The sequence below is a fragment of the Sceloporus undulatus genome, chromosome 3 (assembly GCF_019175285.1).
Source record: "Sceloporus undulatus isolate JIND9_A2432 ecotype Alabama chromosome 3, SceUnd_v1.1, whole genome shotgun sequence".
NCBI lineage: Eukaryota > Metazoa > Chordata > Lepidosauria > Squamata > Phrynosomatidae > Sceloporus > Sceloporus undulatus.
Window position 1 is genome coordinate 224219056 of NC_056524.1, and position 13624 is coordinate 224232679.

General features: G+C 41.0%; 1 protein-coding gene across 1 annotated transcript in view; it reads right to left on the bottom strand.

The window, feature by feature from the left end:
• GPC1 (glypican 1) overlaps positions 1-13624 on the bottom strand; it is a 288288-nt gene that overhangs the window by 127247 nt on the left and 147417 nt on the right. Inside the window, exon 2 of the mRNA XM_042460161.1 lies at positions 3856-4014. Within this exon, the coding sequence (XP_042316095.1) occupies positions 3856-4014 (159 nt within the window). The remainder of the gene's footprint in view (positions 1-3855; positions 4015-13624) is intronic.

Here is a 13624-nt window from a genome sequence, read left to right on the forward strand (position 1 = left end):
AAAACACTGATTGTGACAATAGCTAAGCAAGTAGAAAGAACCATGATGGGAATAGGGAACATCTTCACTGAGCCCAGGGCAACAGCTGAGGTTACAGCTGCTGCAAAGGAACAATGATTTATACATAATAGTTTGATAAAATAATATTTTGCTTGTTCTACTGAAGGCACACATTACTTCATGACTTAATTAAAATGTTATAAGAAATAGGTTCTGTATATGATATTTCTCAAACCATTGGGAAAACAAATATAAAAGAAATATGCAATTCCAATCAGTAATTTTAAGATAAACCCTAGACTTGTTTTGGAAAAAACCCCCAAAAAACTAAGTATCAGACAATTTGTCTGGTATGTTGTGTATTATATAGAACATTCTACTTTTAAGTACACCCAAGTCAAGAGGGTAGATTTATCTCAGCGTCCTACATTTGTAAATACAGGCAAACATAAGTTCACAGGTCCAAAACATTGAATTAACTAGTAATGGCATCAGCTGAAGACTATTTCTTTCCCAGTGAAATATGAATTTTCCATTACTCTAGATTGAAATACTTTTTAGATCAGGAGTGAGCAGCTTTGGTGGGCTGTGGTCCAAATCTTATCCCCTAGCATGCACCATACCACTCCCAGAATTGGCAAAATATGTACATAAAATGCCAAAGTCATCTATTCCCACTTTCCTTTCTTTTTCCTTGGTATAGAGGTTAAAAGTATTGGGGAGGTGTAACATGTCCCCACCACCTCACAATTCTTTCCTTCTTTGTGACCCAACATACCTGTGGGTTTTTAAAGGTCAGTAGCGTGGATGGATGTTAAATCACAGGCCAAGTGAATAGTTAAACAAGAATAACAGTTTATTTTAACACAGAATAGGCAAAGGTAACTTTGACATGAAGTTGTTGCTATGCCTTCTTTTGTTACATATATATAAGTCTGGTTTTAACTTTCTAATAATAACTCAGCCACACAGGCTATACTATCAGCCCAAAAATTAGGAAACCCAAACCCCTCTTCCTGAGTCTGGCTACATTGAGTCTCTCCTCTCTAGACTCTCTAGAACTAATACTGTCCCTCTCTGGACCTAACACTCACTATCTCCCCCACTGAACTCCAGCTTCGTCCCTCAAGATTCCAAACCCTAACTGACCTAACCCCACTGCCAAGCAGAATCTTTAAACTCCTCAGCCAGCACCTGATTGGCTAGTGGATCTCTGGCTTCTGATTGGCTGGTTTGTAAGTCAGTTCGTCACAGGAGGGGTAGTAGTTGTGGCCACTTATGGAAGCCTTGAGAAGCAAACAAATAAGCAAACAAACAAACACCTTGCTCAGTTTCTCCAGAAAAATTGTTTTTTGTGTGTTTGGAGCATGGGAGGCATGGAATGCAAAAGATGTCTGCACACCCCACTTTTGATTTATGTACTTATGTGTGTACACTTTGTGCTGGATACACCATCTAAATTGTGTGGGCATATGCACACTCACAATCCATGTGATATCCAGTCCCTTCCCATTTTGAGATGTCCAGATCGAATAGACTGTGTGTTCATGTATAGGTGATTAATTAAAGCTGGTCCAAGCAAACAGGAATAGCCTTGATTCCTGCTGGCATAGAATCTGTAGATGCTACACTTTCCCCTGTTTTTGTCCAAAGGTATTTTGATGCATGTGTAGCTCTAGAACAGTGATTCCCAAACTCCTGTCTTCCAGGTGTTTTGGACTTCAGCTCCCAGACTCCCTGACCATTGGTCAAGATGGTTGACGCTTGTGGGAACTGAAGTTCAATAGCAATAGCAATAGCAAGTACATTTCTATACCACTTATCAGTGCACTTAAGCACTCTCTAAGTGGTTTACAAAGTGTAATCTAATTGCCATGAACAATCTGGGTACTCATTTTAGCAACCTCCTCGGAAGGATGCAAGCCTGAGTCAAGCTTGAGCCCTTCACTGTTATTGAACTCGCAACCTTATGGTTTGTGAGTGAGTGGCTGCAGTACAGGGATTTAACCACTGCACCATCAGGGCTCCAGGGCTCTGGAGGACCAGAATTTGGGAATCACTGCTCTAGAACATCTAAATAATAAATAAATAAATAAAATTTTTATTTGTACCCCGCCCTTCCAAAAGATCAGGGCGGCTAACAAAATGCACCAAAGTGCAAACAGCATACAAGTTAAAAACACATATAACACAAACAGCAATCCATAAAAACAATAAAAAACCCCTTAGCCCAACCTCACGGCCACGAGAGAGGAGGGAGGCCCACAGGATATTTAGTCGGGGAATGCCTGATTAAATAGGAAGGTTTTGAGACCCTTCCTAAATTGGGCCAGGGTGGTAGATGAGCGGAGCTCCGTGGGCAGCGTATTCCAAAGGGCTGGGGCAGCTGTGGAAAAGGATCTTCTGGCTGTGACAGCCAACTTAGCCCCAGGCACCTTCAGGAGTTGCTGCCCAGATGTTCTGAGGGTGCGAGGCGGAATGTACGGGGAGAGGCGGTCCTTCAGGAATCCTGGGCCCAAGCCATTTAGGGCTTTATAGGTAATAACCAACGCCTTATATTGAGCTCGGAAGCGGATGGGCAGCCAATGGAGATCTTTAAGCACAGGTGTTATGTGGCTGGCCCTGGGAGCGCCAGTGACCAGCCGAGCTGCCATGTTCTGCACCATTTGTAGCTTCCGAGTTTGGTATAAGGGTTGCCCCATGTAGAGTACATTACAGAAATCCAGTCTCGAAGTTACCAGAGCGTGTACAAGTTTCAAGGTCCCTCTGGGCCAGGTATGGGCGCAGCTGGCGAATCAGCCGAAGCTGATAACAGGTACTCTTGACCGTCGCATTCACCTGAGCAGTCAGGTGAAGGGACGAGTCAAGAAGCACCCCCAGACTGCGCACGGAGTCCTTCACGGGGAGCGTGACCCCATTCAGGACAGGTGGAACCACCGACATTCCTGGACCAGAGGAACCTATCACTAGTACCTCCGTTTTCTCTGGATTAAGTTTGAGTCGGTTTTCCCTCATCCAGCCCATTACTGACTCCAGACAGGCCACGAGAGGAGAGACGCCATCCCCAGTCACTGCATCAGTCGGAGACATAGAGAAAATAATTTGGGTGTCATCAGCGTACTGATAACCCCGCGCCCCATGTCTCCGGATGATCTCTCCCAGCGGTTTCATGTAAATGTTAAATAGCATGGGAGACAGAATGGCTCCTTGAGGGACCCCGGTTTTAAGGGCCCGCTCGCTGGAGCACACGTCCCCCAGCTGCACCATCTGGGACCTCCCAGAGAGGTAGGAACGGAACCACTGGAGCGCAGTGCCCCCGATTCCCACCTCAGCCAGGCGCCCCATGCCATAATGCCATAATTTTCCTGTTCTGATCTATTCAGTAACAGAAAGACTGCATAGGTTTCCCTGGTTTCTGGAAACCGGATTTATTTCTTTAGAGCCATGACACACAGCTTGACACTTTCCAATTTTTGCTTTACTGTCTGTTCGCTGAATTCTTTTTACTTCAGCTTCCACATAGAGTTTTGACAACAAACCAAGACTTTTCTATAGGTCTTAAGATCTGCTGTATATGTTTGTATAGAGTCCTTAGGGAAGAAGATTAATAACAAAACCAGCCATACAGAAGAGTGAGTAAAAATGTATTCACTTAAAAAAAAATAAATAAACAATAAACTACATGGTACAGAAACTGGATTTTTCTTCCAAATTCCACTGCTGCCCAGTTTTTGGGTAGTTAACTCCTAGTTAACATCGCAAGTAAATGTGGATAAATAGTTAAGTGCAAAAGCACAGGTGATGGTGCCTAGTTTCCAGGACTAGGCCAGGCTGTATGTAGTTTGCAATGCTTACCATCAAAGTTCTTGTACTGGGCTGTCAAGATTACTTGCACTGAGCGCATGACCTCTTTCAACATGCCTTCAAATTCACTTCTGCTCTTGTTGGCAAAGTTCTCTTCCATTTCACTGGTACAGCAAGTATAACCCTGTGGGCAAATCCTCAAGTGTTCCCCTGGGAGGAAAAAAAAAAGAAGAAAGGAACAGTTTTACATACATACATACATCTGTATGAACAGTTTTTAAATTGTATTGTGCTTTTAAAATGTTGTATGCCACCTTGGATTCTATTTTGGGAGAAAGGCGGGAAATAAATAAATAAATAAATAACATCACAGAGTTACTAGGGTGTGAGTGAGAGAATGTGCAGCAATCGTTAAAGGGTTGCTAATCCATTCCTGAAGGATTACTAATCCACTCTTTATCAAGGGAAAATCAGCAGCCACAGCTTTACCACATAGGTGGGCAAAGTACAGTCCACTTTTTCAATGGTCCCCTCTATTTTTAAAAATCTATTAATTTTTTAAAAAGCAAAACATATTCTCGCTCCACATTCTGTAGGTAATTTGGGGTGGGCCTTTACACATTTTGAATGCACACAGGGCTGTTTGGGGGCCAAAATGCTATTTTTAAACCAGAAAATAAATTGGATATCAATATTTTTTTTTAAAAAAAAGTTTAAAATGTTTCAGTATTGTTGTTTTTTTCTAAAGGAGGCCTGGCGTTATGTATGTGCATGTTCAGCCATTCAAGATCTTGCAGGTGGCCAATGCAGCCTTTCAGCCACTAGGAGAACCCCACACTTGGTCTACACCTAGAAATAAACCTCAGACTGTTCATCCTATTCACTTTCTGACAGGAATTTTCTTCAATAAATTCAATCAGTGAAAAACATATCTTGTCTGCCCATACCCTAAAATAATCTAATTACAAAGAAGTCAATGCGTACAATATAATTTTACTGTATTGTGATCATAACAATGCTGCCTGGTCTTTTATGGAATGGCTGCTTTTTATGTCACAGCTGAGTTGCAGTGTATATTGAAACCCATGTCTCATCTTGTCTGTTTTGTCTCAGCAGTTCTGCAAATGGAGAGGCTGCCTTCAGAATCTGTAAGAGCTCCTCCCAGGCACACACCTTTCAGCACTCAGAGCTTTAAGGCTCCTGTTCTTGGAGATGATGAATATGTTTTGTACTCTAAATCACTCTGTAAACTGTGGAGCTGGTGAAAACACTGTCAGTGATATTTCAGATTATCTGGATAGATAAGTGCTCAATATTTGGCAGCAATGAGGTAATAGCATAGACCTGTCTAGAATCACTTTTCTCTGTGCCCCAACAGGAACACCAGACTGCAAGTTCAGTGCTCTGTATCCCAAAGGACCCTGTATTCCCTCCTTCTTGCTTCTTCCTAATATAGATAGCACTGGATCTCGGCCACTTTCTTCTGGGAACTGCAGATTATCAGAGGAAAAGATATAAACCCCTCATATTCCTCTTTCTCCACGACTTCCTCCTCCTCACCTAACCCCTACTTCTCACACACAGTAATTATTTAGGTTATCCCTAAACATATTCTAGATTCTTCTTCCCTGCGAGGAAAGAGGAGAGGCATTCTTCATCTTCCAGTGAGCAATATGAAATTTTGTTATTGCTGTGTGCCTTCAAGTCATTTCTGACATATGGCAACCCTAAGGAATACTTATCATGGAGTTTTATTGGCAGGATTTGTTCAGAAAGGCTTTGCTCTTGCCTTCTTCTGAGGCTGAGAGAGTGTGACTTGATCAATGCCACCCAGTGTGTTTCCATGGCCAAAAAGGATTTAGAAACCGATCTCCTGGAATCTTAATCCTTCATCAGATTAATTTTTTCTTGTATTAATTTTACTTATCCTAATTAAACTACAAAGAAATGAGCCTGGTCTTACTTAGAAGCAATCTTTACCTCATTTATTTGTCCAAAAGCAATCAAATGCAATGTAATTCTTTTTCTAAGGAGCTGTACAGACAGCCCATAAGGGATGGCTGTACGCTGCCCCTAGAAGCGCTGGGTTGGGGACATGGCAACTGCATGCCACACCCCCAACCCAGTGCAAAAAGAACCCATAAATGGCGAGGAGTTCTTACGCTCCGGAAAGGGCGTCATAGCCACGGTGGTGAAGCTTTTGGATGCCCTTTCAGTGCTGCATCATCTAGATGCAGTGCCAGCGCCATGATGCCACGTGCCATCTAGAAGGACACGTGGCATCATGGCACAAAGGGGGTGGAGCCATGGCATCCAGTGTGGAGACGCTGCACCATTGCTCCGCTTACAGGCAACCACAAAGTGCCAGTCTGTAGAGCAGGGGTAGGCAACCTGCGGCCCGTGGGCCGGATGCGGCCTGGCAAGGCCTTGGGACCGGCCCCAGCCCGGTCCTGCTGCTGATTGCCGCCGGGGCCTTTGGCCTCTCGCGCGCAGGGGCAATTGTCTATAGAAGCCTCAGAAACATGCATTTATATTAACATTTTTTAAAAAATCAGCAAATTTTTTCACGTGTCCTCCACTTTTTTAAAAAAAGTGTCTAGCATTTGAGAATTTTGTCCTACATTTGTCCCGGTTTATTTATTTATTTAATTTTTTAAAAACTTATTTAATTATTTATTTTTTAGCTTCGGCCCCCCAGTTGTCTGAGTGGCCCCCGGCTCAAAAAGGTTGCCTACCCCTGCTGTAGAGCCTCTAATGTAAGGTTTGGGTATTTGAAATCAAAACACGGATCGCTATTCCATTGCCCAGGGAAGAACATTCTGACGTTTCTAGAAAAGAGTTCAGAGCAGGAATATAACTCTTAGTTTACTTTATTATAGCTTGCAAAAATAAATAATTTCAAAACTTTTTCTCCTTTTGATTAACAAAATTATGAGCTCGTTTTTAAAATAAAACTTTTAAAATGATTTTTCACATTTTGAGACTTTTAATGAAAAATGTATTTGTGTAGCAAAGTGCTTTTACTGTAAAATACACTGTTCCCTATTTTGTTTTTTTACTGGATGAGATCTTGTATTAGGAGACATATCACTAAGTTCTGACATGGCAAACTACAAAATATCTCCACCCAAGACTCATCGTGTGTCCCTCTCTGTGGCCATATAGTGGCTGGTGGAAAGTGATGGGTGGGAGTAACCTGCAAATGTCTGGTTAAGTGCCTCTAGTCAGATCACAATGAAGATGTCAGCTTCCAAGACCCCAAGAAGATCCCTAGGAAGGGGGTTATCTGCTTAACAGCTGCATTCAGTATTGAAAGAGCTCCATTTATGTAGTGCCACAACTGTAACAGCCATCTTGCCACTCACCAACCATCTTATTTCAGCTAGTGGTGTGCCCAAGAGGAGGCATCCAATGCCCACCTCAGCATCTGGGCACTTTAATGCAGGAATAGGGTGAGGGAACTTTGGCCCTCATATATTTTACATATCTGTTCTCAGAAGCTGCAGCCAGTATTGCTGATGGTAATGGTTTATGGGAGTTATAGTAAAAAAATATATATAGAGAGACAAAGTTTCTGTACCTTGATGCAAGAAAAGACTATCCCACAGGTACCCAAGTATCAAGCCATAGTTTTAAGTTGCAGAAAAATGTAAGAAACTGCATTTGTCCCATTTTATTGACAAAAATGTCCCTTTCAGTTCTTCCCACTGCACACAGCCCCACAAAATACATTTCACAAAAGTGTCAGATTTCCTTCTCAAGGGGAAAAAACTGATAAAGATAAAAGAGGAAAGGGGGCAAAGCCTTCCCACAATATTCAACACAAGCTAGTGTTCGGAAATCAGTCTACAAATCTGGCTTTTCAAACAGCCTGAATAACACCATCAGCTCCTTCATAACATCCACTTTCATTTCTATTTGTTTAGGGGTATATCTGGGGCATTTGGTTTCACAAAATGTCAATACAAGAAGACGAAAATGGTTCCTTATTTCCTCTTTACAATGCAAATGGCATGCACAATGTAAAGGAAAATTTGTTTTCAAAGGCATCTTTTCATTTTTGATCTTATCCCACGATGCTGATCTCTCCTGTCATTTCTCCACTTTTTTTCTCTGTCTGCTCAAGAAAACATTAACAGTACTATTGGGTTTTTTTCCCTCCAGATTTTTGCTTTTTTCAAATCATCTGGTTTTATTTTATTATTTCTTCTTTGCTGAAATGGGAGTATAATAGGAAATATGGGAAGACAGAATGGTGTTGAGGATGTGTGTCTTTCTTCACAACTACAAAGCACACAATCTCCTAGACACTCCTACACTGAGATCATAGTCAGGATCTCGCAATGATTAATAAGCAATAATCCTTGGGCAGAGCAACAATTTCCATTTTCAAGGCTGCTGCTGACTAAGCAAAACAGCTGTGCCCACTGGAATGAAATATACTGAGAATAGTATAATGAAAGGATGAAAGAGACCTTTTAATAGGTACTAGGAGGGTGAATAGTGCTGAGCTGAGTGCATAACATTTTTGTCCTTTGGTCTGCATGTGAGGCAGACAGTAAGAGGTTATTTTTCTTCCTCCTGATGGTAAACAGAATTCCCCAACCCACAGAACCATATTCTCCTCTGCAAAAGCAGATGATCTGATACAGAGCTTGGCAAATTTAGTTTATTTGGACAATAATTCCCAGAATCCCCAAGACAACATGACTGGTACCAAATATACCAAGCTCTGTTTGAGAGTCACTAGTCAGTTATAAAGCATTCTTTCTTGGGGGATAGCGGAAGAAAGGACAAATTGGACTCAGCTTCTGAAAACAATTTTGCAGCAAAGGAAAGCCAATTTTGATCTATGAAACTCAAATTATAATTGGGGTGGTTATATATTTATCTGTAACATCTTGGATTAATTTTGCAGAGAATGACAGGTTATAATTGTTTAAATAAATAATGCAAAAAGAGGAAAAATACCTGATTGCACTAATTTAAATGTCCTTTTTATACATACCTTAGGTTTATAAGTTTTCATCTTACCTTCTGACTTATAGTCAAGGATAAATGGGAAAGGAAATGTGAATAATGGTCATGGGAAAGAAAAGCAGCCAATGAAACCCACTACTGTCATTTTTGGAGGGACAGAAAATGGAATATTTTACTGACACTGTCTTAAAAATTTGAAAATATCTCCAGAAACCTGACAGCTTGTGTTTTAAAACAAGTAACTGCAATAATCTGTGCCCTGGCTAACACTTGCCCATTCTTAGCTATGAGCAAGTCTGATGACCTGATAAGCCCAGGTATATGCATCTGTGTGTATGTGCCTTCAAGTGGCCTGTCAACCTATGGCGAATCCATGAATTTCATAGGGTTTTCTTAGGTAAGGAATACTCAGAGGTGGTTTTGTCAGTTCTTACTTTGATATATAGCCTACAGCACTTGGTATTCATTGGCAGTCTTCCATCCAAGCACTAACCAGGGTTGACCCTGCTTAGCTTCCAAACTCAGAAGGGATATGATGCCTTCAGGGTATTTAGGCCCAGGTAGAACACTAAAAAGTCCCAGATGTAGCATAACATTGTGTCTTATTCAAGTACAGCAGCAACATCAGATATTGCTGCTCTGGTGGTCTCTTCTCAAGTCCTTGCAAACCCAACCATGTAACACAGTAGGTCACTGCGCTATTCTGGGTGGAAGAAGCACCACCTCTACCTGTCTTCTCCAGCATCTTTATGGCATTTATATTTACTGAAATGAGAGAGACCAAAGCAAAGCTGTGCCAGTCACCACTGAAAATAAATGAAATGATACTGTAATCTTGGGGAGAAAGCATGGTCAGTTTTAGGAGAGCATTATAGTGGTCATGGCAGAATTTGGCTGCATTGCTATAGTTTATGCCAATTGGAATAGTGGTTTGAGCACTGGACTATGACTCTGGAGATCAGGTTCGAATCCCAGATTAGCTATGGAACTCCACATGGTGACCTTGGGCAAGCCACCATGTGCCTCAGAAAACCCCATGGTAGTGTGGAACTGGAAGCCAAAAATGACTTGAAGGCATACACCAAAACCAGCAGCAGCACCGCCACCAGCACTAGCACCAGCACCAACAAAATTAAACACCCAGTTCACAACAATTTAGCAGCTCTCTGCTGTTCGTAAATGATGTTTTTACATATTCTTTTTGAGAGGAGGATCCTGTGGTTCTAATCATGTTGGTACACTGAAGAAGTCATTGATTTTCTCAGAGTCACATAGTAGTAATGAGGGAAAGGAGACAAAATGACCAGCTTCAAGTAGCTTGTATCACCAGTGTCTTGCTTCCTGTGCCCAAGGTCTTTTTGCTTCTACTGCCACTGTTTACACCAGAATAGTTATGGTGTAGTGGTTTGAGCACTGGACTACAACTCTGGAGACCAGTGTCCCAGAGGTCCCATGGAAACTCACTGGGTGATCTTGGGCAAGTCACACTCTCTCAGTCTCACAGGAAGGCAAAGGCAAACCTCTTCTAAACAAATCTTCCCAAGAAAACCCCATGATGGCTTCACCTTAGGGTTGTCATTAAGTCAGAAATTACTGACTTTTGGCACACAACGATGCAAGAAGCTTAGCATGCCACAACCCTTGGCTTCACACAGACATATTTGAGATGTAAAGACAACAGAGAAAATGTTCTTGAGGGACACCTTTCCTTCCATGGCTAAGGAAATTATTTTACTGTATATACCCATGTATAAGTTTAGAAATTTTAAACAAAAATTGTCCCCCAAAACCTGTCGACTTATCCATGGGTCAATGTAAATATTGTACCTTAACTCTCATAAAAAAAGAACCATCCCCTGGTGAAAGACAGAGGTGTAATCTATCTTGGAAGCACTGACTTCCCTCTACTATCTCATTCATCCAGCCTTTAAGGTAAGCACAAACAATCATGCCTGCTGAAATTCTCTAAGTTCTTTGATATTGTTTTCCTTTGCCCCCATCCTTTACATCCTTTGTTACATGCCCTTAAGTTTTACCCTCTACTTATCCATGGGTGATATCAAAATCCATTATTTTGGCCCCCAAACCTGTCCTTGATTTATACATGATGTCAATTTATGTTGAGTATATACGGTATCTCTTCTCCATCCCCCCCCCCCCATTGAGGACAAAAGCAACAACAGAAAATGCTAAAGAAAACTGCTGTGAAATATGCTTCCATTTCCCCACATCATAACCTACAGTTCTTGTTTCATTCTTTACAAGGTTTAACTAATTCAAAATGCATAGTATGAATATTTTCTATGTAAGACACTCAACAACACTAAAGAATAATAATTCATGCATACTTAACACTAACATGTCCTGTGCAAAATACTCCAAACAGAATGCCTCTAGTCACTAATATTTTGACAATATGAGATTTATTCAATTGAAGCAATATTTTGTTTGGTTGGCTGTAAAAATTGTCATTCTGTTTTTCAACTTTCATCCCCTCTCCTGCTTGTTGATGGGAAAACCTGAGATACAGTATATCAGCTTGGGTAGCTTTAAGACAGAACAGTTGACATGCCCATTCCTCTTTAGTATTCTCAATAATATTCTCAATTTTCCTTGTATAAAACAAGGCATTTAATTTATACTGTTGAAATGGTGATCCTAGGTATGCTTACCCAGGAATAAGTTGCATTAAACAGAGTGGGCTGGTTCTAGATTAGATCATGCATTGAAAAGACCCACTGAAGTTATGGTGGGCCCTTGGTATCCACTGTGGTTTGGTTCCAGGACCCCTCATGGATACCAAAATCTGTGGATACTCAAGTCTATTAAATACAATGGCAGAATAAAATAGTGTCCCTTATATAAAATGGCAAAATTGAAGGTTTGCTTTTTGGAATATATATTGTTTTGAATATTTTCAAGCCGTGGATGCTAGAATCTGTGGATAAAAAAATCTCAGGATATGAAGGGCTTACTGTATGGGATTTTTAAGTATTGAAAACAGTCAACTCTAGATCCAGCCCTGTGTGTTTTGTGAGTAAACATGCATAAAAGTCTAAAATACAACCACAAGAAAAGAGATTTAGGCGCATTCAATTCATGCTTCTAAAGCCTTGCCAATCACTGTTTGCTTTTTACAGCTAGATAAAACCCAAGTCATCAATACATCTGAAAAGTACATGTAAGAAATTTGGGTGGGTGGGTGGAGAAACCAGAGAGCAGAGCATACTATTTCAGCCCACAGACCAAGGGTTTGACATCACATGTTTTGATTTGCCTGCCAAGAGCTTCTGGAGTTCTCCCACTCACTTTTTTTTTTTTTGCATTAGTGCATTGCTCAGAGACCATCCTCCTGCCTGCACTTAACAACCATTAAATGTTAGCACAAGTCAAATGCTGACATTGATAGGAAAACACAACTGTCAGTGCTGGATTATCAAGACACATATACCACGTGACAAGCAATGCAAGGCAGCACCATTGTGTTTGCGTGTATGCGTGCATGTGTGTGTGTAGGAGAACAAAAAACCATATAAGAATAATAATAATAATAATAAATAATAATAATAAATAATATAATAATATTTATTTTATACCGCCCTATGGCAAACCAATCCGGGCGGTTGACAACAGTAAAATAAAAATATAACATAAAAAAACACTTTATCCCTCCCCCCCCTTAAGGCAAATTAAACAGTATAACATATTAAAAACACAACTCAGCATAAAACAGCATTAAAACCTGTATCCTCTATTGATCCCGACCATCATGAGATGGGGCTACGGGAGGAATGAGGGATCAGGGACCTGGGCTGGGATGGTTAGTCTGGAAAGGCCTGCCGGAAAGCATTCTTCCTAGAGCTGGCACAGCAAAAAAATCCGCCATATCCAGATGTTGGTTTCTTTTTGCACTACACAATTATAGCACTTTCTGGCAATTAAGAAAGAAGAAACCAATTCATTTGAGATGGGGTGCTGTAGAAGGAAAAGCCGAGTGGTAGAAGACAGGGGGTCTTGGGAGATGTCTCATCCACAAGGTCACAGGTTGAGATTGACTGGAGGAGAGTTAACAACAACAACAACGCAACCGCAACAACATACTAGTTTAACTGCCACTGCTCCATCCTATGGCATCTGTGATTTTGTAGTTGGTGAGGCACTTATCTCTCTAGCAGAGAATACTAAATATCCCAGGATGCTACAGGATGGAGCCATAGCAGTCCAAATGGTATTAAAGTGCTATAACGGTCTATGTGAAAGAGACCTGAAGTAAAGCTTAAATTAAATGTTTTTATATAAAGTTCTTACCACCACCAACCCCCGCAAATGTGAGTGTATTATTTATATATTAATTATTATTATTTTATTTTTTATTTTTATTAGGGCTGTAGATATTGCATGCCTGTGTGCATGTCTCTGTGGTCTGCACCACTACCACACCAGTCGGAACATGAGCTGCTTTCAATATTAACATTGCCAGTTCTTAAAATGCAAAGAGAAATTACTCTCTTACTCTGGCATGTTGGTAATCATTTGGCAAACTGAATTATTACTAGAGGACCCAGTACACCCTCTTTGTCACTAAACCAGAGTATGGTAAATCAGAATCTAAACTTTGGATAGTCTTGGTAGCTGGTGAAGGCCTACCCTGGCCCAAGTTCGTTCTTCCCTATCACCCCTCATCTCGCAAGAGACTCTGAACAGTCCACCCTAAATAACTGAAAGCCCTGCAGCTTCTGGAGTGCTTCCAATGCCCATGGTCACACAGAAAGGGCATTGGCTTTTTCTAAATCTACATAGATGAGTGCCGATCCTCACTATTTTTTTTAATGTTAAGTAA